The 24,638-nt window shown below is 42.7% G+C and overlaps 1 protein-coding gene and 1 long non-coding RNA gene across 2 annotated transcripts in view; both read right to left on the bottom strand.

Moving 5' to 3' along the window:
- Positions 1-774: 774 nt before the first annotated feature.
- MAP3K19 (mitogen-activated protein kinase kinase kinase 19) overlaps positions 775-24,638 on the bottom strand; it is a 29,273-nt gene continuing 5,409 nt past the window's right edge. Inside the window, exons 4-14 of the mRNA XM_018563031.1 lie at positions 23,853-23,968; positions 23,604-23,719; positions 20,743-20,794; positions 18,602-18,683; positions 18,158-18,240; positions 15,817-15,851; positions 12,748-14,946; positions 10,337-10,441; positions 8,447-8,584; positions 6,235-6,932; positions 775-877 (exon numbers count right to left, since the gene is read on the bottom strand). Coding sequence (XP_018418533.1) covers positions 775-877; positions 6,235-6,932; positions 8,447-8,584; positions 10,337-10,441; positions 12,748-14,946; positions 15,817-15,851; positions 18,158-18,240; positions 18,602-18,683; positions 20,743-20,794; positions 23,604-23,719; positions 23,853-23,968 — 3,727 coding nt within the window. The remainder of the gene's footprint in view (positions 878-6,234; positions 6,933-8,446; positions 8,585-10,336; positions 10,442-12,747; positions 14,947-15,816; positions 15,852-18,157; positions 18,241-18,601; positions 18,684-20,742; positions 20,795-23,603; positions 23,720-23,852; positions 23,969-24,638) is intronic.
- Positions 14,876-17,233, bottom strand: LOC108792301. Its single transcript, XR_001941556.1, has 3 exons — positions 17,127-17,233; positions 15,817-15,851; positions 14,876-14,946 (listed from the first exon to the last, which is right to left on the bottom strand). It is a non-coding gene; the product is annotated as an uncharacterized LOC108792301 (long non-coding RNA).

Genomic DNA, 24,638 nt, shown 5'->3' with positions numbered 1-24,638 from the left:
AAAATATCCACCTGAAGTTGAATCTGCCATTCTACGTCCATTCTACAGACTCTGTGCTGGGACAGTGAAGCTCAACTTACCATTGTCACTCCCGAATCTAGGAAAGCAAACCACTTGTTGGGGGATAGTTTCTTCCATCTAAGCCTTTTAGGCACAGGCACCTGGAGGAGGATAAGAACCTCCTTTTGAGGTTTGTGTTCCATTTGGGGGAGTTTCCTTCAATTCTGAATTACATCATGAGGAACTGAGATGAATCTCTTCAATGTAGAGTGGAATCTTCTGTTAGATGCTTGTGGTCCACTAGGGAGATTTCCGTCACTTCTTGCATGGCCACTTGCCCAGTAACAGGAGATATCATGGCTACACCACAATGGAAACCCAACAGTTTAGTGGTCTAACCTTTCCCCACCCTCTAACACACACATTTGGCTGAAGTAGTGAAGCAACTTCCAAAGTATCTTGGTACTTTTGAGTACTTTTGAGTACTTTTTCCCCCCCCAGTACAGGTAAAGGCAATGTTTTCCCTTTAAAATATCTCATACACTATATCAGATGCTGCTTTATTAATCCAAGTTAGTTTTCTGTGTCCCACAACTGCACTTCCATGGGTTCCTCTTTCACGCAGATATATGAACACAGTCCATCATTAAAGATCATTCACATTGTCTTCTGTGATGTCATGGGCTCCCATTAGGCACTGGAACTGCTCAGACAAATCTTCTTGCTCCTTTGTGTGGAATGCAATAAGGAACTCTGGTACTTGTTCCCGGCTCCCTAGGCCTCTTCAGGTGCCTGTGGGAATTTTTGAATTGAGTTTTTCTCCCTTGTGAACGGGTGTTGCAGTAGCTGTTCCGCAGAGGGGCGCTCTTCCTGTTCCCTGTCAATTGAAAACAGAGGCTTAGTTTCATGTTATAGTTCATGTTGTGTTTTAGTATGGACACAATCTGGATTGTCAAATATTTTTATGCGTCGTCCTTGAGTTAACGTAACTTGTATACACAGTTGTCAAACCCATTTGAAAATATTGCAAGGATTTTGGTAAAATGGTGTAGTAAAGGGAAGGATTGCAGTGTCCTAAATGGGAAAATTCAACCTTTGTCAACATTTTACATTGGTTGTAACTGGAAGAGGAGGTGAGGGGGAGTCTTCCACTTGTCCAATGACAGCGGTCTAAGGGGATTTCTCATTTCCGGTTTTCTTTGAGACAGGAAGTGGAGGGAAATATTCCAATTGGAACACCACATACAAAAGAGAGCCATGGGTTGCAAAGCAATTTTTAAAATATTTGTTACTAGTGTAATAACGATGCCGATTTTATGAACACGCATAATAGTGAGAATATTTCATATATCCAATCATGTGTCGAAGAAATGGGGATTGCTTTATAGGTGATCAAAGTAACTTTTCACGCAATAGGCTCAATTCACAAAGCATTACACGATAAGGTTCTTTTCAGCCACGTGAGAATGTTTTTCAGATCTCATTGGACGTAGCTGAAAATAACCGTCACTAATTTAGAAATAAGGATCCTGATCCTGGTGTTTTAGCTGTGTGAATTGTGCTGTATAATGCATTGTGCAAAAATTATCAACTGCTTTAGTAAATCAGTCTCATTTGGGGTTGTTTAATTTTTTTGAATGAAGCTGGAATTTTAATACAATCTATAGTCCTTCAGTTTTGAAGAGTGGTGTCAGCGGTCATGAGGGGAAATGTCCATTATCACATCTGTTTAGCGCTTGCAAATAGGATGAAAGCAAATTTTTTTTACTATGCTAATCTAACAATACAGTTCTTCCATATGAGTATAGTGTGTCATAGCGTGAGTTAAAGCCCAGGAAAGGTCACCCAGCTTCTGTTCAATCTGACCTCCCATTATTTGGGTCAATGGTTTTGGTACTGTGGAAACGAGCTCTCCAGGTTGTACCAAACCTTGATAGTGGGGGACATTTATGAAAAAAACAACAACTTTTCTTTTAAGCTTGCATATGTTCATCTGTTGCTGCTTTTATTTTAAAGGCAATTCAGGGAGAGATTACATTTTTCGAAATGTATATTGTGTAATTTAGCTGCTATGAAAATCACTATCTGCGCGTCTTTAAAAGTCGTGAGACCGTTCTGAGGTCCAATTTCCTCACTAAATAGCTGCTCAGTTCAAGCAAAAGAGGAGAGTGGCGGACGGTCAATATCTGGACACAGGATAAAAAAAAAAAACCTAACACTGTTACTCTGGTTGCAATACTGACCCAAAGATTAATGCTGACCTATTTGCACGCAAAATGCACATGTGGACTGCTGGTTTTGAAAGGAGAACTATGAGGTGAGTGCTTTTCGCTCACCTCATAGTTCTAGCCGACCTGTGACAATGAGACTGTCACAGGTCGGCTCAGTAGATCGGGAGGTGAGCGAACACATACCGGCGTTCGCTCACCTCTCGATCCTGTCACGGCTCTCTGCCGTGACAGTGGAGGGACTGGATCCCCCCTCCCTGCGCTGACTGGTGGAACGGAGGGGGCGGGGTACAGCTGGCTCTGCCTCTAGATAGGCAGAGCCAGCTGTCAGTCACGCAGCTGGGCGGATCCCTGCACAATTGTCGGGATCCGCTTCAGCTGTGGCGTCTCAGTATACCGCAAGTTACAGCTCGGTATACTGAGCCTAGGGTGAGGGGAGGACGCTAGTTTGTGTCCTCCCGTTACCCTAAGGAGAACTATGGGGAAAATACTTACAACAGTTGTATGTTCCCAGTGTGTGTGGTACTGTAGTTAAAGAACATTTCCACTTCTGTTGAAAAAAAATAACATTCTTCTCTGGGTGATCTGTGTACATTACAAGGACTTTAACTGTGTTGCAGTTTCCTACCCGTTTCTGTTCTGAAGAAAAAGCTGTATATTGTAGCATGTCCTTTCCAAACTGATCCCTGAATGGGGAGGGTCTGGGTTCATTTTAACCATCTGGTGGACTTTGTGTTGTAATGAGGAAAGGTGCAGTGTCCATTTTAGTAGTAATTAACCCTTATTGCAAGGGATGCCAACAAGTATACTTTTATCTTAGTGCATACGTCTGGGAAAATCAGTCAATCACAGAAGCAGGAAGTGACATTTATGTAGGCATTCTGTGTACCAACTGTGTACAGAATGCCTCCAGGTCGCCATATTGCATTGCTTTTTCTTTTTTACAGATGTAGAACATTACAGCGGCTGCAGTTTTAAATGGAACAGTCATTTTTAATAACCTTAAATTACAAAATGGCTTCCGCGACAATTTTATATATGCTATATGGAATTTTTTTTAATTTTCTGTTGGCGTTACCTTTTAAAGATGAGCAGGTGGAGGATAATCTGACATTCTGAAGCCATTTAGGAGTTTACTGTAAAAAAACAGGATGTCTACATTCTGTTTTTAAGGATTTCCAAAGTAAGGCTTTTGTGAAAGGAGCCTAAAGACTAAGATGCACTTGAAAATCTGTGCAACGCAATGATAAATATATCTTAAGCATAGACACAAATATATATTTCAGATGGGTTAGCAGGAAAGCTGAAGGGGTTGCCAAGAAAAATACGCCATTCCCATGATACATGCACTGTGAAAGCTCAAGAAGCATATAGGGGGAGCACAGTCCATCTGTCCAGTAGTTAACTATTTAATCCAGGTATTGTGCACTAGACCACCCCACTCCCTTTTATTCAGTGATCTGGGATCACCTGCTTGTGATACAGGAGAGCTGTTCCCAAACACACCCACTCACAGGCTCTTTGTTGACACACAAACCTGACATGACAAAGTCAGAAGTAAGATACTATTAACAGCTACCAATCAGATCCAAACAAGTTTGACCTCTTCTAAAGTGACTGGCGATACAGGAAGCAGGGAAGGGATTTTCCCAAGCACAGCAGGAAGTACATGCCCAGTGATCCTGTGAGATGCTTGGTTGATGCAGTAAATTGCAGAGAAATAAAAATGAGAATGTTATTTTAGTATAGTTGCAGTGTTGGCTAGACGGCATTTGATTCTCCTTAACTAAATTCTCTTCCTGAAAACGCTTTTTAAAGGCTGCAGGCAACAAGTGTTAAAATCCATTAACCTTATTCTGTGTTCTATGCAAGTCCGCTTCATGTTTTGATGCTTTAAAGGAGAACTATGGGGTTAAGGCTTTTCCCCATAGTTCTCCTTAGGGTAACGGGAGGACACAAACTAGCGTCCTCCCGTCACCCTAGGCTCAGTATACTGCTCGCGGTATACTGAGACGCCGCAGCTGAAGCGGATCCCGACAATTATGCCGGGATCCGCCCAGCTGCGTGACTGACAGCTGGCTCTGCCTATCTAGAGGCAGAACCAGCTGTACCCTCCCCCGTACGTTCCGCCAGTCAGCGCTGGCGGATCGGAGCGGGGAGGGGGGAATCCAGCCCCTCCCCTGTCACTGCAGAGAGCCGTGACAGGATCGAGAGGTGAGCGAACGCCGGTATGTGTTCGCTCACCTCCCGATCTACTGAGCCGACCTGTGACAGTCTCATTGTCACAGGTCGGCTAGAACTATAAGGTGAGTGAAAAGCACTCACCTCATAGTTCTCCTTTAAGGAACCTTACATGTACAGCTGGGTCTTCACATGAACCATTACTCCCTTTTGTGTGCAGTTAACCTTAATCAGTTCCATGTAGTTCACTACACTTACTTTTACTGCCAGACCCTCATAATGGAGCTGGGCTAGACTGAAAATTCTGTCATTTACTAGGCCATGTACTCTCATCCTTCCCACCTGTGCACAGGACTCTGCATTCAAGTCTACTTTCATCACAGCAGCCATAGACTGTCTCAGTGAGGCTGTGCATTGGCTTGTAGGATACTTCATGAATCCCTGTGCAGTAGCCCAGTGTATTGTCCATCTGCAAGACCCCGCACACACCAACATTTAGCACTTAAAGGAAGCTGGTGGGCACTGAACGGTAAAGTGGCATTCACACTTCATAGCAGGTCCCTCCCAGGCCTTTAGATGCCACGCCCACATTCTTTTATAGCACCACTGAGCCCTGAATTCCATTATATACTAAATTCCATTATGCAAATACTGATAAAGCTGCTATGGCTGTGGACTACCCAACACTCCCTCCTATTGGTTATTTATGTTGTATGCCCAAGTGATGGGTCAGAAATAAAGAAAGGCATAGGAGGGGCAGGATAAAGTGCACTGGCATAACAACATGGTGAAAAAAGGTGGGAATACCTGCTATAAATTTTAAGTGCCCATATTTTTTTTGCTCACTGGTACCCTTTTAATGTAACCCTCAGTTATTTCAACCAACAAATTTAGTGATCTGTTCAACAGCTAACGGAGTACCATACCTATATTTTGTGGGAAGTAGAGTGGGTGGGTAAGAAATATCTGGCCTGTGTTTTCTCATAGGTAAGCAGTTGGTGCTCCCAGAAGACCAGATTAGCAGCAGCAAGGGAATTTATGAATTGGGTGGCCTTGTGCAATTCAGCCTAGTTGCCTGGCTTTCTAAATTCTAAGGCACCCTTCAATTAGACCCCTTTCTGTCCTGCCCACCCATTTCCATTAAAGGGAAACCTGTGAGGATAAACATGAGCTACCATTCCTGACTTGTTTTTTTTTTTAAGGTGCGGATTCCAGGGCTGTTGTCATGAGCCTGACTTTACTACTTAGCGAGTCACTGACTTGCTAAGTAGTTCACTGACGAGAATGTAGTATAGGAGTGGAGACTTCACTAGCCCCATAGCCAGTGAATTAATAGGTAGTAAAGAAAAGATACGGAAGATGGCCTTGGAGTCTGCAGCTTTAAAAAGAATGGCAGCTCCCATATTTCTGTCCTCGTGGGTTCACTTCACAAAAGCCTGAAATACTTTATTCCCTGCAGAAACCACTGAAATTGGATAGCTGCCAGCCATGTGACCTAACGCACAGACGATTGGTCAATAAGGCACAAACGTATAGACTAAAAGATCATCATTGCTGACCTCCCCTCTTAGCAGAGATTAGGTGACAAATGCCTTTGCACTTGGTAACTTGCCTGGTTGCCATGGGGTCCCTGAGCAGAAGTGAGTTTTTGGAATTCTGTTTTATGAGGGTGTGGTGGGCACTGGGCATGTTTTTTTTGCCTATAGCTCTGTGTATAATGGGCTTTTCCCTTTCACCCTTCCACCTGTTAGCAAAATGACGGGTATTGAGCAACAGCTTAATTTTGCATTATTATTTGCAAATCACTCGTACAGGATTTACGCACCTTATCAGACACAAGTTTACAAAGTCCCTGGCTTTCTTTGAGAAGTGGTCAGGCAGAGTTGGCATGAGCCCTTTCTGTGTAGCAATATAGTACATTGCTGCCATCTTGTTCATGTGTGCCAGTGGAGGTTTCCCAGTTGCCATCTCAAACACTGTGCAACCAATACTCCATATGTCAGACTTCTCCCCATGTCCAGACTCACTGATGACCTCTGGGGCCATCCAGTATGGCGTCCCATGCATCGATTTCAGCATTGCCCCTCGAGTACCATTCATGTTCACGCCGTTGAGGCGTTTTGCACAGCCAAAGTCAATTAGTTTGATGACCCCATTGGGCATTAACATGACGTTGTTGCCCTTGATATCTCTGTGCACCACCCTGTTTTTGTGCAGGTAGGCGATGCCTTGCAGGATGTGGTTTGTGTATTTACTTATTACAGCTTCTTGCAGTGGCCCAAAATGGCGTAAAATGCTGGCTATGGAGCCCCCAGGTACAAACTCCATGAATATTGTCACTATGTTGTCTTGCAGACAGGTGCCGAGGAAGCCGACTATGTTGTCATTTTTCAGAGCCTTTAACAGGTCCACCTCCTCTTGCAGCTTTTTATATTCCTTCTCTGCTACAGCTGGGTCTGAGCTGTGTAGCATCACCTGCTTGGCAGCAATGAGCTCCCCTTGGCTTGTGAGACCACGATACACCTGTAGCCAAAAGACAATAAGAAAATGTCACTATGTACATCATCTGTACATTGAGAAGCAGCTTCTTGGAAGCTATTGAAGCATAGCATAAAAAATAAATAGGCTTAAGCTGACCATACACCTATATATTATGTGCAGATTTTCTATGGTCAGATGAAAAAAGTGCATCAGATTCCTCCGTCTAAGCTTTGTTTATGGGGATATTAGTGGCTTAGTCACAAACTCCCTGCAGCTTTATGCTTTTAAATATTACCCATGGACTGCCCCCATACTTTCTTTGCCAGACTGACCATTAGATACTAGCATGACTTCAAAAAAGTCTATCGTATAGATAGATGGATAGATACACACTAGCTAAAATTAAATCACAAGGATTTCACCATATTTATATAAAAATGGCAAATCAGAAATACACTGGCTGCAGCTTGTGCTATTTTTGCTGTTTTTGTACCATATAAGCATTGATTCAGGGTACAGTTACTCAAATATTTTTTTTAATTATAAAGTTAGAGGTCCAGTCCCATACCTTCAAGGGGTATGGATACCTTCAGTTAATAACCCCTGCCTTTAAAATGTAAGTCAAGCAAAATAGAGAGTAGAGAAGGAGAACTCCTGTGGGGTTTTTACTGCCAATGAGACCAGTTTAGGAGATGTATATCCCTGCTTCCTGTCCTGATGACTATGTTTTCACCAGACAGGAAGTGATGGAAAACCTGCAACAGAGACTGAAAGAAAAATCCCCAAATTGGCATCACTTTGTCTTCTAAATGTTTTCAGTAGGGCAGGAAGTGAGGGTAAATCACTAACGATGTCCCAGATAGCAGAAACAAAACTGACATGGGTTCTATCCCTTCCACTTTCTGTCCAAAACTATTGTATTGCCATTATACTTTAATTAGGGATGCACAGATACTTTTCGAGTACCAGTGCAGATACTTGGCATTTTCATGAACTACCAGAGTTGCAGCTGTTGCAGCTGGGACCTGGCTCTGGTGCTCCACCACTGTCCTGAAATCATTAGTCTGTATTGTTTTAGAGAAACTGTCACATGACAATAAACAAAAATGTATCAGTACTTGTAAGTACTCGGCAAGTACCAGTACTCGTACTCGCACAACTGGTATCTGTGCAGCCCTTTATTTATATTTATAAAAACAAAATCGTACATTAAAACAGAGATGTACAAATCCCAGAAGCTCCGTGTGCTCCTTACACATGACAGCTGCCTCCTAAGTTTTGAATTTTTCTCTAGTGTAGTCTTGGAGCTCAAAAGTATCGGTTCATGTACTCGTACTTGTACCGAGTACTGTACTTGGTATCTGTGCAACCCTAACTTTAATAGATCAGTTCACCCTAAAGATAATAATTATGTAACCAGTTGAGTGTGGCAGTTTCTCATGTCTCCTGAGGATTCCCATACTTTACCAGGAGTGCAGGCTGAGTTTATACATCTGACAGGAATAGAAACCCTTGACAACAGAAATTAACCTTGTACTGTGAATAACAGACTTTACCGTTCCATACGCTCCTTTCCCCAGCACCTCTCCCTTTATCCAGTGAATGGAGCTGTTGTCATCACTAGGCTTGAAGTAGTTCTCAGACTGGGAGGAGTTATTGATGTTACGGTCACTGGGGCTCGTACATCTGCCGATCTGCAAAAAGACAACAACCAGTGGGATAATTATAGTTAGTGGGCCTTTAAAAAGTAATGGATTGCCATACTGCTCAATAGGTAAAATCCCGGCACTCGCAAGGGGGGTCCGTCCATCCACTACTTTGTAAAAAGACATAACAGCAACAAACAAATGCTTACATGTTTCAGCCCCCAAACTGGGCCTTAATTGTTGCTAATCAGCCAGAATAGAGCCATCTTTTAATTTCTAAAGTTCCCAAAAAGGAGCCCCCATGGAAATCCCAAAGAACATTGACTTCTTTAAGAATGCTCAATCGATCTCTAGCTATCCATCTATCCTTATTTCATTTCTTATCCCCTTAGCTCCCTTACTATTAAGACTCAGGACGACCATGAAGACGCTTCCTTGGGAGGAAGGAAAAGCCCCAAGTATCTCAGGACGGGACTGCACACCAACTGTACAGGACGCAATGCGGTCTGATACATCTGTTCATTAGTTTTTGAAGTTTTAATTTTGTTTTGCTTTTTATCATGACAGATTCAGCTTAAAGAAAGTGGAAACATTGCAACACTATTTATTTTTATGTGTTTTGACTGTTATTGAAACAGAACTCTAATTTGCATTGCTTTAATGCCTCTACTTTGACAGATGTGATGCTGTAAGCCGGAGATATGAATCAACTATGTAAATAGTATTTAGAATCTTGTTCATTTTATGTTGACTCCTGACTGTATATCCATTACATCCAGAAATTAACATCAATATGGTCTTGGTAAAAACAAATGGAAGGCTGTGTCTTTGCAGTCTTTAGATAACTCTGCAAATCAGCCTTCATGGACTTATTTCGCCATATGAAAATGTTGATTGTCTATTTGTTACTTCCATAGTCTATATGGGCAAGTCAGGACATGGATAACTAATTCTATTTACAAAGTTGATTGACCCTCTTGCCTTTAGATATCACACAAAATGCAGAGCTGCACTTTAATTTGGGTAATTGTAACCCATGGGGTCTACAGATACGACATTCCAGTATACCCTTTAAGACTGCACCTTGCAGTGGTTTCTGGCACTTGTCATTGTTCATTAGATGTGGACTACAAGGTGTTCTCTTACTTCAAGTTATGTAATCGCTACACTATCTGTACCATGACCAAGAGCTGCTATCTGTTTTTGTGACTGCAACTGTTTTGTAAAATGTGTCCTTTTCAAGACCACCTCACAAAAAACATTTTTTTGAGTTGTGTGTACACATTATTGGTTGCCACCAAAGAGGACACGTTTTACCAAATATGCAATCTGCTTTAAACAAAATCAGCCGAAATGCAACAAAAACGTCCAATCGTGGCGTGAAAAGTAGTGTATGTACCTACACTAAGCTGTGGATGGACAGATTCTCAGAAGCTGCAATGTTCTCCTGTAAATTGCTCAGCTTGGTTCATTAGTTTATCAGATGTGTATCTACAAGGTCAAAAAAAATTGTAATATAAGAAAGTTTTCTGGAAGATTGAACAGAATTCTAATCTAAACGTGTTCATCTCTGATTGTTCAATGTGTACTCTGATTCGTGGCAATTGGATCTCCCTGACCATGAAGAGCGCACATTGCAGTGGTTGCCGACTTGCCATTACGTAATGGGTACTGCAATGCTCCATAAGATCTGTTGTCATGTCTGATTAAAAGTTATCAAAATGTTATATATTTGTATATATTTTCACTGAAACGGAAATACACCTTGCTCTGAATTTATCATTTCTGCTGGCAGCTGACAACGGTCACCAGGGTGAAGCTCTCGGCTCTTCGCCAGCATTCATTTCCTCTGTGCAGTTGACTCTTCAGTCTTAAGGACAGCTGAGATCTGTCACAGCTCGATGGCTGTCAAATTTGCAGCAAGGTGTATGTCCTAAACTGAATGCACTGCTACTGAATAATGTTAAAGTAGAACAAATATACTAACCAACATTTTTTTGTTGGCCTTTTTAAACTTTGTCCTGTGTTTTCTCTGTCAATGTAACTGTTTCTTACTGAAATACATCCAAACATAGCTAAGTTTTTATGTGAAGTTCTAATATTTAGCCAAAATGTAAAATTTGGCAGAATTTACTAATGAAAAAGTAAAGCAAAAGCAAAGCATCTCTGTACAGTCTGAGGCAGTGACCTTTGATAGATTCAGACGTGCTGCAGAAAGTTTTATTTGCATGCAAACGCCTTGCAGATTCAGTAACCCAAAGCAGAACTGCAATAGAACTAGACTGGGAGAAAAAACAACTTTAGCTGTTGCATGCAATTGCAAAGTGACTGCTTAAAAGAGAACTACAGGCAGTCCCCGAGTTACTTACATCCGACTCCTACTTACAAACGGAGGCTATTACTGTACAGCAGGGGTAGTTGTAATCCTACCGCGCACGTGCCGACTAGGAGTGCCCGCTTTTTTGGGTCTGGTTTGTAGTACTGTACGTACATTACAGGAAGTTGGCTCTTGTTGTGCAGACGAGGGGTGCCTGCCTCTTCTTTGGGTCACTGTGAGGTTTTTACTGCTGTCTGTATCCTCAGAAAGATTTAATATCACTTCCTGTCCTTGAGACAACAGGAAGTGTAAGGAAATCTACCCCTAAAAAGGGAAATTCACTCCTGTAATAGTGATCATGGGAAAAAGGTGTTTCTACTGAAGCTTTATCACCAATCCTTGTTTCCACGACAACCCAAAATTTTAAAAATCCAATTGTCACAGGGACAGAAAGTGAGGTGAAATCTTCTGAACAGGAGCGCACACAGCAAAACAAACGTTACAGGGGGGTTAACCCTTTTCTAAGCTATCCAAAACAACAACAAAATTTGGCTGCAGTTACACTTAAACAATGTCTTCACAGGGACAGAAAGTGAGGTGAAATCTTCTGAACAGGAGCGCACACAGCAAAACAAACCGCGCAGAGCCGTGCTGCAACTGGGAAAGATCCCGACAATATAGTTGGGATCCACCCTGCTGTCCCACTGACGGCTGGCTCTGCTTCTCTGGAGGCAGTCTGCTGTGCCTGCCCCCTCACCTTCTGTCCCTCCAATCAGTGTTGGATGAACAGAGAGAGAGGGGAGGAATCCCTGCAGGGAGTGGTGACTGACCATCACTACTCGCTGCAGGGAGAATACCATGAGCTGAGCGATCAGCGGTTTGTGATAGCTCAGTTCTCGAGCCTTAGAGCCGATGTGTGACCGTTTCAGTGTTGCACGTCGGCTCAAACTATTGGGAAGGGTATATTTTACTCTCCCAATACTTCTCCTTTTAAAGTAGTCTCATGCTGATTTCATACTAAGTTTAAATGAGAAGTATGGGGAGCAAAGCATACTCTCCCCAAATACTTGGAGCCAGCGACGGACATTGCAGCTGTCCCACGTCTGCTGTAAGAGATTGTATATATATATATATATGTGTGTGTGTGTGTATATATATATATATATGTATGTATATATGTGTGTATATAATTATACATTTATTTGTGTCTTTAGTTCAACTTCAAGATGATACTGCCATGAAATACAATTTTTAAAACCAGGCATACTTGCAAAATGAAAGGTAACACTTTCAGCAGCTTTCCTGCTGCCCTTGCTACCAGAACACTGCACAGTTCTGTAGAAATGGTTCCCTTGCAGCCCACAGGGAAACATGTACACTTATGGGAAGTATAAGTCTTCTGGTTCCCCTGTTGACCTTCATGTAATTACTTTCTTGTAATACGTTTTGGTTGGAGGAACGAATCAGAGCTGCAGGACGCAAAAGATGACACTCCAGGAAGTCTCGGTTTCCACCCATACTGGAGAGGAATGGAACGGTGTTCTTGCTGCATTGTAAAGCAAGTATTCCATCTCTTGTTTTGCACGTACGTCTGGTTTGAAAAATGTTATGTCATGACAGGGTCACTTTTTAATGGTAATTAGGCACCCAGAGGTGCATGAACATATTTAAAAGAAAAATATGATAGGCTTTCATGCTTACCCTGAAGCTTCAGTACTTTTTGGTTACTGACCTGGAACAAGTATGCTCATTAGGAGGTCTGACATTCTGCATGTTCTAGGTCTGTGACTTTAAAGTATTTGAGCCAGGGACGGCTGCCATTTCCAAGAGATGGTCAGCAAGGAAAGCCTGCATATCTCAGAAGTTTGCTTTAATGACTGACATTATTTGTTACCTGTATTTGATTAATCTCTCTTCCAGGCTCATCAGCGTGTTGCTTGTGGTAAATGTTTGCACTTTGATCTTCGTCTTGATGCTTCTCCACCATTTTTGAATCATTGGACTGTTCATCGATCTGTTTCAAACACCTTTCAAAAGAAATCAGCATGTCGCTGGTCCCACTACTGTGTATACTCTTCATAGGGATGGAAATGCAGTACACCTGATGTGTTCTGTCTTTTTCACTGTTGTCTTCACTGTCTTCACTCAAGAGTTCCTCATTAATTTCTCTGGAGATGAGATTAATAAAGGTGGTTTCACTTTGCGAGAGCCGATCTTCTGATCTTCCTGCAGCATTGGGCTTCTGAGATGGTTGTCCTAATGCTTCCACTTCACATGTTTGTCCATTTTGTTCCTCATCTGTTTCACTGCTTTTGCTTTGGGCCGGATGCTCAACATTTTCTATTCCATTTCTCTCTACTGATGCAACAGGATCAATGTGTTCCTTTTTCAAAATGTCAGTAAAGTTCACTTGTCCCGCCTCTTGGAACCTTTTAGTGAAGGTGATTTGATCTGCTTCATGACCACTGAGTGAGTTCTCTATTGTGGCTTCTTTAATCATGGATAAATCTGAAAACTCTGGATGTAAGACGTGTGGTAGGTTATCTGTTGTACTGTCACTAACACTTTGCTCTTGTTTTAGGGTTTTGATTTCCCAATCTATCCCGGATATAATGACCATATCATCTTTTTTCCCCCCCGAAATATCTTCCACAGCCACTGATTTTGTCAATGAGTTCTTGCGTTGACATTTTTTGGCAGAGGAGTTTTTTTTGTTTCTAGGTTTTGCTCTTTTGGAAGATCTTGCACTGCTCTCTCGTGAAGACCCTGACCGAATACCTTTGGAGGAACGGCTTCTAGTGGATGAGGCAGAGCTAGATTCCTTACGGCCGCTTGTGTCTTCTTTAGAACTATTGATATAAACCGGAGTCTCAAACATTTGGAAGATACCCGGGCCATTGTTTTGTGGTTTTATCTCAACAAACATGTCACTGTAATGTATGTCCTGGAAATCATGAGCCGTCTTTGCTCGCGGAGGCATGGCTGGATTAACAGGAGACTTTACTCTTTTCTTTGTATAAAGGGATAACTGGGTTTGTGAACGTTGGCCGTTCTGCTCTGCACTGCCTGGCTTGCTGCCGGCTTTCTTTGACGTTTTCGTGGGTGAAGGCCCAGAAGAGTATGCCAAAGCAGGCAAAGCCACACATTTGCCACGATTTGCATTACTGTTGGAGAGAGGCCTTGGATATTTTAAGTTAGGAGCGGAGTTGTTTCTTATGCTTTTAGTTTTCTTACTTTTGTTTTCTTTTTGGGCATTTATGTTAAAACTTCTACTGATGTGAGTGAGAATACTCAGGTTTGGCCTCCTTTTGGAAAGGAACTGTTTGGCTGGAGGATGATGAACTTCTGTTTTAGCCTCCTGTTCAGAGAAGGTGATTTGTACGAAAGGCACATAGCTTGCCCTGGGTGTCCTCGGTGAATTAATTTTGACAAACTCTATGACTTTGCTCACATCCAGTAGGCTGGTATCATTTAATGGCTTTTTGATATTGTCCTCTTTTGTGTTTTTGTTAGTCACATTACTGAGTAACAAGTGTGTCTCATGTTTCAGCAGGTCATTGTCACAACTAGTAACTAACTTATTGTCTTTTCTGTCACAGGGTGTGTCTTTTACAGTTTCAGGTTTCTTCTGTACTGCTAAAGGTTCACTTTCTAATGATGAATGGGTCTCTTCTCTCCAGCTCCTCCTTGGAGTCTTGTCATGAGTGTGGCGTTCCGGTATTCTGCTGCAAATTTGAGGTAGATTAGTATTGACATTGTTCATTGAGCCTTCTTTGTTCCCTCTCCTTCCAGAGCCATATCCAATGCTTGAGTGAGCACTTCTTGATGACAGATCACCCATGTGGGTTGCACTTTCACAACTGCTAACACTGGCCAAGCTAATCTGAATTTGCTCTTTAGATAAGACCATATCCAATACTTCCACTGGCCTTCGAACACACTCATGTCCACATGTTAATCTGTTGCTTCTGGATTTATCCAACACCTCTGAGTTAGGAATGGAAATTGATCTTTCTGTTTTGCTGGATTTTGGCAAGGGTCTTAGTCTGTAGGATTTAGGGGATTGAGGAGAATAAGATACTGGAGGAAAAGTCTGAAATGAGAAATATAAACGCTTAAATTGTTGCAACATATTTTTCATGGTTACCAATGAACCGATATCTGCCTGAGAACGAGTGGGGTGACCTTTGCCAATGCTCTGTAGTGCCAGGGCTTCTAATGTGACTGAAGCAGAGCACCTGCAGGTAACAGCTTGCGCTTAAGATTTTCTAGGGACTTCCTATAACAATTGCCTTCAACTATCTGGCACTGATCATTGTTCCCTAAGGAAGCCATAAAAAGCCTGATCCTTGCCCAAGGCTGGTACTGGTTTATGATCAATGGTGTAAAGAGCCTTGTATGGTTTACCAAATCATATATTAAGGCCTGTACTCTAAAAGGTTAATATATTCCATTTATTTTTTACAGTTATCGAAAGGTTTTTTTTTTTGGTGAATAAATATGTGTCTGAAGACCATTAAAGAGGAAGGTGGGGGAATCTGAATACTCTGCAATAATTCTGTAAGCTTACCTAGGAAAGAATTTATAATTACTTCATTCTAAGCTTACTTATCCTGAGCATGACTTTTGTACCAAAGAGATGGGTACAGTGCCACTAAGCTCTTACCGTTGCTGGCCAAACGAAGTTACCCTGTCTGCTTTCTAAACAAATTTATAAGGCCAGTTCCCTGCAAGAGAAATAGTATACTAACCTCAGTGGCAGTCTGTTTCAGTGCTGCAGCATCTATCTGTTTGGCATTTAGCACTTTTAGGACCCTGTGATGCCTGTGTCCTATGACTCCTATGTCACTGTCTTATGTGTTCATTTAATTTCACACTGTTGGCATTGGTGGAATGTCAAAACCCAAATAGTTATAATTTAGATGTGCAGCTTGGGATATGTAGGCATTTTATTTAGTCTCACCTTACTGGTTCCTGTGGATTCTCCCGAACCTAATCCTTAAAAACAAAAATATAAGTTTTTAATGTTCAGTTCCTCTTAATGGGTATACATAATTTAGATAAAAAGTCAGTTTTTCCATAGATCAAAGGCTGTGAATGGAAAACTGCCTCTCTTGCCTGAAGCAACTTTTTGGTCTTCATTACTGTACTGCAAATTATTGTTACTGCCTTGTATAGCCTCATCAACTCCTGCAGTGGTGTGCAAACTGCGTAGTAGACAACGCTAAATGCCAATACAGAAACATTTGACCAGCAAGTACCTACAGCTGTACAGCAAAATTATGCACATTACATGAGCCAGGCCTAGTCCGGGAAGCAACAGAATTGGTGGATATATAAGGTGAGTGTGTGCTATAGCATATAGTGGAGGAGCAGGAAGTATTGCTGAATCAGTATGCACATTACATGAGCCAGGCCTAGTCCAGTAAGCTTACAGAATGGGTGGATATATAAGGTGTGTGTGTGCTATATCATATAGCGGAGGAGGAGGAAGTATTGCTGAATCAGTATGCTCTATAAAGTGACAGTATGTGCCTTGTTAGTGGAGGAGGAAGCCACACCTGATTAAGAGAATAAGAATATAGATAATGTTTATTTTGACTGTACCTGGTTAGACAGAGGCTGAGAAAGCAGCACCTGATTAGTTAGTGGGGCTGTGCGCGTGACTTGTCAGACAGTGATGGCGGAAGAAACACTTGATTAGTAAGGCATACTGTATATAAAGTGACAATGTGCTCGTTCATAAGTAAGGAGTGAAATGCAGCAGAGGTGGAGTATAGTCTGCCAGGACATGTTATGCTCAACCAACAATAAAAGGGCAACCCTACTTAAAGTTCACAGCTGGTTTTTAAGGTTTAGTGGGCATGATTTTAACATGCATGACAAGAATTTCATGGTTGGGGTTAGTGTAAAGACAGTCTTAGCATTTGGCATGGTGCACAGTGTTAAATCATCAGAGCATTAGGTTTTCGTGGCCTCCAGGTACTGTCATTAGGTGTTGCAAGGATGCCACAGTAAGCTGTATAATGCACATTAGAGCATTACCACTAATCGCATGCTTCCCCCCAACTTTCCAAGCCAACTGCAACATTATGGATTTCTTCTAATTCTTCTAAATGGAAAGCTATTCTGAATCCATGTTTAGAAAAATAAAAAAAATAAAACATCTCTCCCATCTGAATCCACCACCCAATATCACAATTATTTTGTACAGCAATCTATTTCAGGCTTTGACCTTAACACATTTCAAAGTAATATAAAGGAATAGATTACTTTGTCTTATGTGTTCCTTTATGTATCTGAGATTGCGGAGTGGGTCTACTGCTAATTGTGCTTCTAGGATGTTGGGGTCAGAGTGTGATCCTGGGAACAAGTAACCGAGCCCAAGTCTCTCTGGCTGGATGTCCTTGTCTGTCTTCACGTGAAGAGGTGGCAGTGGTGGCTGTTTCTTAAGGGATAGTCTTGAGGTCCAGTGCTGTGGTGAGAAATCGGGGAGCCATTGGGCAGACAGAGAATTTTTCTTCCTGCAACATAAAAGTCTGATCACTAAACTGCGTTCGGCCATTCTACATGTAGTTACCAATCTGTTCAATTCACAAATCCATTGCATTGGATTAGAATTGATTTTGTCCTTACGCCACATAGTGTCTTTCCTGCTTTCCATAATAAAGCATCACTCTTTTGTTAACATTAATCTGATGTATACAAAAACCTCTTTTACTGGAATTAAAATGGTTTCCTAACAATAAAATATAGAGCTTTATCGATCCAAATAATCCACGACATGCCATGAGAAACTGATTGCTATGCATTTGGATTATGCCTGCTGCCCTTTGAGCTTCCATGTAAATGTTTTCAGGGGTTAAAACTTGAAAATGTTCAATAGCCTGGAGACTGCCATGGTTGGCCTGCACATAGCTCCTGAACTCAACACCTCTGGGATGAAATTGAATGATGATTGCAAGACAGGTCATCTCTTTCAACGCTAGTACCTAACCTCACATATGTTCTTTTGGCTGAATGGCACAAAAATTCCCACAGACCCATTCCAAAAGCATGTGGAAAGCCCACCCAGATGAATTAAAACTGGTATAGCCACAAAGGTGGGGGTTGCCGATTCAAGCACATATAGGTGTGATGGTCAGTTGTCCACAAACCTCTGGCAATATAGTGTATGAGGATGTCATGAGTAAAGTATTTAGAAGGAAAACCTTTCTTAACCCTTGCAGTGGGGCTAACCCTGCACTCCAATGCTTAAGTGCTTGTTTTTGTCTAGGTGCTACAAAAAAAAAATATATACTCACCTGAACCTTGTAGCTGGCCGGATCGCCTCTCTCCACCTCCACTCCAGCAGTCTAGGAATCCTTGACTAACCACATCCAATACACTGCATTGGAGGCAAGGATTCCAAGGGACATACCATCGATGGAATACAGGAAGGGGGAGGCTGGAGGGAGCACTGTAACAGCCAGCCAGCTGCGAGGTTCGGATGAGTATAACGTTTTTTAAAAATGAGCACTTAACCCTTGCAGTGTGGGGGTAGCCCTACTGCAAGGGTTAAGAAAAGTTTTTCCTAGAGTTGTTGTTTAAGAAAGATGTGTGAGAAGGATGACTGATGAGAGGATGAATGATTGAAGAGTTACAGAGGTCCTGAGTAGGAAAGACTAAGATTTAAGGTCAGAGAGGGAGATGGGTGAATCTCGCACTCTGTAACAAGCAATCCATGTGAAATATAATGTAAAAGTTACCTTTCATCCATTGTATTGTTCTTTTCCATATCATAAAGAGAGGAACCAGCTGCTCTGTCACTTTCTGGACTGATCCGCACCTCTATAGACATACAGATATAACACTGAAATTCAGTATTCTTTTTCCCCATTTGCTGTCATAAAACATAACACCTTTAAAGAGAATCTATTATCTTAAACCTGTCCATGTGTGTGTATGTATAAATATATATGTATGTACACTTTTTTTTTTCCTTTGTCCTGCTTAGTCTTCCACACACTGACTATACTTAAAAGAGAACTATGGGGTAAGTGGTTTTCCCCATAGTTCTCTTAAGGGTCACTGGAGGGCATATACTAGCGTCCTTCCGTGACCCAAAGCTCAGTATATCGCGAGCTACAGCTTGCAGTATACTGAGCCGCCGCAGCTGGGACGGATCCTGACATTACTGTCGAGATCCACCCCGCTGCGTGAGTGACAGCTGGCTCTGCCTATCTAGAGGCAGAGCCAGCAGTACCTGCCCCCTCCCCCGTCCGTTCCGCCAGTCAGCGCTGGAGGAGCAGGGAGGCAGGGGGGGAAATCCCTGCGGGGAGTCATTACTGACAGTCACAACTCTCTGCAGGGAGATGATTGAGAAGTATGCAAGCGACGGCATTTGTTTGCTCATTTTCCGATCTATTGAGCCGACGCGTAACAGTTTCATTGTCACATGTCTTTTCGAAATATGAGGCTGAGTGATTTTCACTCGCCTCATAGTTCTCCTTTAAGGTCACATCAGATGGTAAAACACAATCTGCAGTACAGTGTCATTTATTTTGAATGGCATCCCAATGAACCTTGCTAGCACACCACAACACACAGATGTAAGCATTGCAGAAACAGGTGTAGGTGCTTCTTGAGGTTGCATTGAGGTGCGCTGCCATCCCATTTAGAATGATTGGGCTGCGTTAGCACGCCACATAGTCTGAATCTGACATCATTGGTTCTCTTTGTCATTGCTTGTCTATTCATCTGCTTGGTCCTGATTATGGGAATTTTTTGGTATCTGATGATTTGCCAAACAAATTCTCGGCAAAAGTTTGTGAAATATTTTGCAGCAATTCAGTCTGACCGGAATGTCTTTTCATTACAGAACCTGCGTCAGGGTTTCAAACTTCTTCTTGTGCTCTTATGCCCCCCTGATCATTACAACTACCGTGTTTCCCCGAAAATAAGACACTGTCTTATATTTTTTGGGGCTCAAAAAAAAACACACTAGGTCTTATTTTCGGGGTAGGTCTTATCTGTCTTTTTTTTTTCTTCAATGTATAACAATCCACACTTATTCATGTAGAAAAATATGGTGATCAGGGCAATCGGGTGCCGTACCTTTCCAAGAGCAATTTGCTAACCAATCGCTGGCCAGAATGAGCGAAGCGCGCTTTCACTATCGATTCCTCACAGGCGGAGTGCATTTGATATCACTCCGCCTGTGACAGGAGGCGGCGCTATATAGGAGGCATCAGCTTATGCAACTCTGTTCCCTCTGGTGCCGCCTCACTTCCTCTAGCGCTGGCAACCGCGGCTCTTCAAGTTCCCCCTTATACCACCACCGGCACTGGGTTTGGTCACAACTAGGTCTTATTTTCGGGGAAACTGTATGGAGAGAAAAGTTTTATTGTGTTACGGTGCATGTCCACTTATTTTTCTGTAAGTGGAGATGGGTTAGAATCCCTGTCAGGGGCTCCACTATAGTGATTACCCCCCTCACTTCCTGTCTTGCTGACATGGTTTTACCAGATGGAAAATGAGGGTGACCCTCCATCAGCAGCACAGACAGAAACAGACAAGCTTTTCTTTAGCAGAGTAAGGAAAGACGAGAACCCTGTCAGATATTTTTTTCTGTTTGTGTCGCTGTTGCTGATTTTACCTCTGATCCTGTCTGGTGACGCCCTGGTCAGTAGGACAAGAAGTGGGACCGGTGGGGGTGGGGGGTGTCATCATTCTGATGGAGCTCAGGATAGCATTAAAAACCCAACACGAGTTCTAATCCTTCCCAACTCTATCCAAAACTAAAGTAAAACGTTTTTGACTTGACATACACTTTAGGGCAATAGTGGCCTCACTGCCGCTGCTCACTGCCCACCATGGAGCTACAGACACACCAGTAAACGCACTGTACCTGCTTCCGGCTCCTGCCTTGTATCTCCTACAGTAATCGCATCACCAGCCAGCTGGAAGTAAAAATGGAAACCAATTCAGAAAGTTGATGGCCATCTTCAGCTTTTGTATATCAATATTTTGTAAGTTGCACATAAAAGTATAAAAAGGCTTTTCAAGCTTGAACTGCACTTTGATCATAACTTGTGTCACTGGCATCACATGTGCTGGTTTATAGGCAACCTGGAAAGTCATGGAGTGTTGGCAACTGTACCCGTGTTTCTCCAGTGGGATGACCTGCCAATAACTCCCATTTAACAACCTGTTGTAAGAATGCCGCCTTGTTACGTAATTAGTCATTGTCTGTGTACAGAGAGGTGGCGGGGGACTGCTGCCAGCCATCTGCCTTTACATGATACGGCTGAGCGATTATTACCCAAGAGGCAGGTGGTGGCTGTATGCTGTAATCCTAACTATAGGGAAACAAAGGAGCTTCAATCCCGGGCTTGCATCTCTCTGGCTGGAGGCCATGGGCTGCCCAGAAGACCTCCATCTGCAGAACATACATATATATTCCAATTCCTACACTTTTCTGTTGCAGGATATGAATCCTCATTGAAATGTAAGTACATTTTCAGTTTTCATGGTAACGTCATGGCTCCTGAATGCCTGCGCAATCTTGCATCGCACTGAATAAGTCTGATTGGCTCATTCCTAGTTTTTACGTCCTCTCAAAATTATTTAGCTGGTTAACGTCAAAAGGGATTTTACTACAAAGTATTTCTTGGAATATGTAGAGCGATGTCATTTTCTTTGACGTCATTAAAGCAGACCTAGCATCAGATAGATGTTTTCGTGTTAAGCGCTTGCTTGCCAAGTAATGGGTCGGTATAACACTTCCTATTACCTCCCACAGAGATCACAGGACTTCCCCTCACAATGTCTTCTTCTGCTTTTATTTCCAGGGCAGAGGCGTCTTTGTTCAGCCATCATCCAGGATCACCATCTACTTCCTGGACTGAGATGGCAGCTTGGGGATAGTCCATTTACCCATTGCACTCCCTTGCCAAGTAATGGGTCGGTATAACACTTCCTATTACCTCCCACAGAGATCACAGGACTTCCCCTCACAATGTCTTCATCTGCTTTTATTTCCAGGGCAGAGGCGTCTTTGCATCAGTAGTCGACGGATGGCCACCGTCTGAATAGTATAAGAAATTATGGAAACCGGCACTCCAAGGTAGAAAAACGTCTATTTATTGACGTTTCATGCAACAATACACTTATTGCAACGTTTCGGGGTCACACAGGATCCCCTTCATCAGGCAGAACAAGTGAAAAATGCAGGTAAACATGATAAGCATATATACACACCCTTACATGTGAGTAAACCAATCCCAATGCCCAAATGTGATCCCATGATGTCACAGCGACGTCTAGGATCTAGGCAGCTTAGGGATGATGCAATCATGTAAGTCTTGTTGCCTGTGTTCATAGATGAGTGACACGGATCAGCCCTCTGCTGCAGCTTTGAGAATGAGGAAATGCTTCTACCTGCCTGCAGCAGACCATTTTGGATCAGCCAAGTAAAAGTCAACTTGGCTTTTAACTGTTAATTCGTACTGAATTTTTTTTAATGATCTTGTTGCTGAATATTTTGACAAGGCCAGAATGTGATGTAGACTTGTAAAGGTACTTAAAGTTCCACTTTAATCTACCTCGGTGAGAAATGACAGCTTCTATATCAGCCGGTTTATTTCAGGATTCCTGCATGCCACCCATACGAAGCCGCATCAGATCCATGCAAACCTGCAGCATTCGTGTCTGTTGTCAGTGGATCTACAAACATGCACATGGGGATGCTCCATGCAAAATACATATTTTTCTTTCTCTCCAGAATATTTCACATGAATATTTTCTATTCTCATTTTTAGCCACCAGGTAAGGCTCTAGGCTGCTTTTAATTTGTGTTGGTGTGCATGCATTTAACATGAGAACATATCTGATGCATATGCAGTACAAGGCCTCATTCACACACAACGCAAGCAAAATTGTATATTGCTTATATATGAGTGTCTATGCGCGTATATGCGTGCACTATATGCAATCCCAGAATGCATCACTCGTAATGGAATTTTTAATGTGCTGCACGCATGTAGGTGCGTATGTGTGCGTAAAAAAGCAGAAATACGCTGCCCGGATGCATCTCTGTTCCATTCTGTTTTTGCGCATATATATGCTACGCAAATATTCGGCTCCATACGTGGCTATGTGTATGTAGCCATTTATTTGCATGTGTTGCATATGGCACAGTACACGCGGCAGTGTGAATGAGGCCTTAGCCTATATAAAACACAGAGATCAACATTTGAAGTGACACAAAACTCAGCAGTTATACCTTAAAAATGCATTCAAGTCCCTGAACTAATAACAATGTATCTTATTTGTGTGTCACTCGGCTGTAGATCCTCAAATCATCCCTGAATTGTTGCTGACACTGTCCTTCCTTCCGGAGGGGGGCTACTTTGAGGATCTACAGCCGTGTGAGACACAAATAAGATACATTGTTGTTAATAGTTCAGGTACCTGAATGTATTTTAAGGTTTAACTCCTGAGTTTAGCATCACTTTAATAATAGACATATAGGAGCCTATAGAAAACACGCACTTGTTCAGTCAAAACAAAACGCACAGATGTGAATACTTTGTGCATTGGGTTGAACTGCCAAAAATAGCGCAGGTCCAATTTTTTGTGCGTGTTTGGGCAAAATAATTGGCTGTCTTAATGCAATGCCTATGAATGCAAGAAAACACAAGTGCGTTATGATGTGAATGAGCCCTGATAATTTCCCTTTAAGACTCGAACGGAGCGAGTGTGCCTTACCTCATTCCCGGAGTGTGTGCTCTGACTGTCAGCTCTGTCCGGGGTAGTACCAGCTCTGTCATATAATGGAGGCTTTGTGTCCGGACAAAAGCCACAGAAGTCGCCGTCTTGTGTTTCTGCGAAGGCAAAGCGACACCATATCCACTTTCTGATGAATGCTCTTAAGGTGAAAAGCCAAGGGAAGTTTTTGTGTGAAACAATCACTTGCTCCGCTGGCCTCCTGTCTGTTCACCAGAAGCCGACACTTACCTGGTGGGGGAGGGGACTTCTTCAGAGCGTCCATCAGCTGCTGCCTTATGGGGCTTCTCACTTTGGATGCATAATTCATTGCGGAATTCCCATTTAGACCCAGGAGGTGGGGATCGCTGCAATGTCAGATAGGAAGAGTTATTAGTTGGGTGGGTTATGCCAAAGGGAAGAATCTACTATTGCACCCACAGCACCTGTCCGCTGTTGGTAGTTAAAGCAGAACTTCAGCCAACAATGAATAGCCCGTTCAAAGATAAAATAGAAAAATCAGCATTTGTTGCAACATTCACCCTCAATTCAGAGATGTCCTGTTATTTTTTTTTTTGCCACTAGCTGTCCTTAGTCTGAAGGCCAACATCATTCAGCCCATTTGCTCTAAGCCCAGTTCATACTGGACCCACCCCCCAGGCTGTGACTGGACAGTGAAAGGAGAAGCAGCGCAGTGATGGGCTAGTCTCTCTGTCAGTCTGTTTTCCCCTTCTATCAGCATGCTTCTTGTCAACACATGAACTGATCGGCTACTTCTGCTGCTTCTCCCTCTCCACCCAAGTGACGAATCATCACTCTCCACCCAGGAAGACGGGTGGCGAATCATTACACGGCACCCGCCTTCCGCATTGGCCGGGAAGCCGGCTTCATGCTACCTGGTGACGAGGAACCATGGAGCCGGGTTTCTGGCCAATCAGGAAGCCAGGGGGTGGGTAATGACCCGCTGCCCGACTTCCTGATTGGCCAGCTTCCTTGATTGGTGATGAAGAAGCATGAAGCTGGCTTCCTGGGCCAATA

The sequence above is a fragment of the Nanorana parkeri genome, unplaced genomic scaffold, assembly GCF_000935625.1.
Source record: "Nanorana parkeri isolate BGI_ZX_2015 unplaced genomic scaffold, ASM93562v1 scaffold626, whole genome shotgun sequence".
Taxonomy (NCBI): Eukaryota; Metazoa; Chordata; class Amphibia; order Anura; family Dicroglossidae; genus Nanorana; species Nanorana parkeri.
Note: the sequence above shows the minus strand (reverse complement) of the source record. Positions and strands in the feature narration are given on the sequence as shown.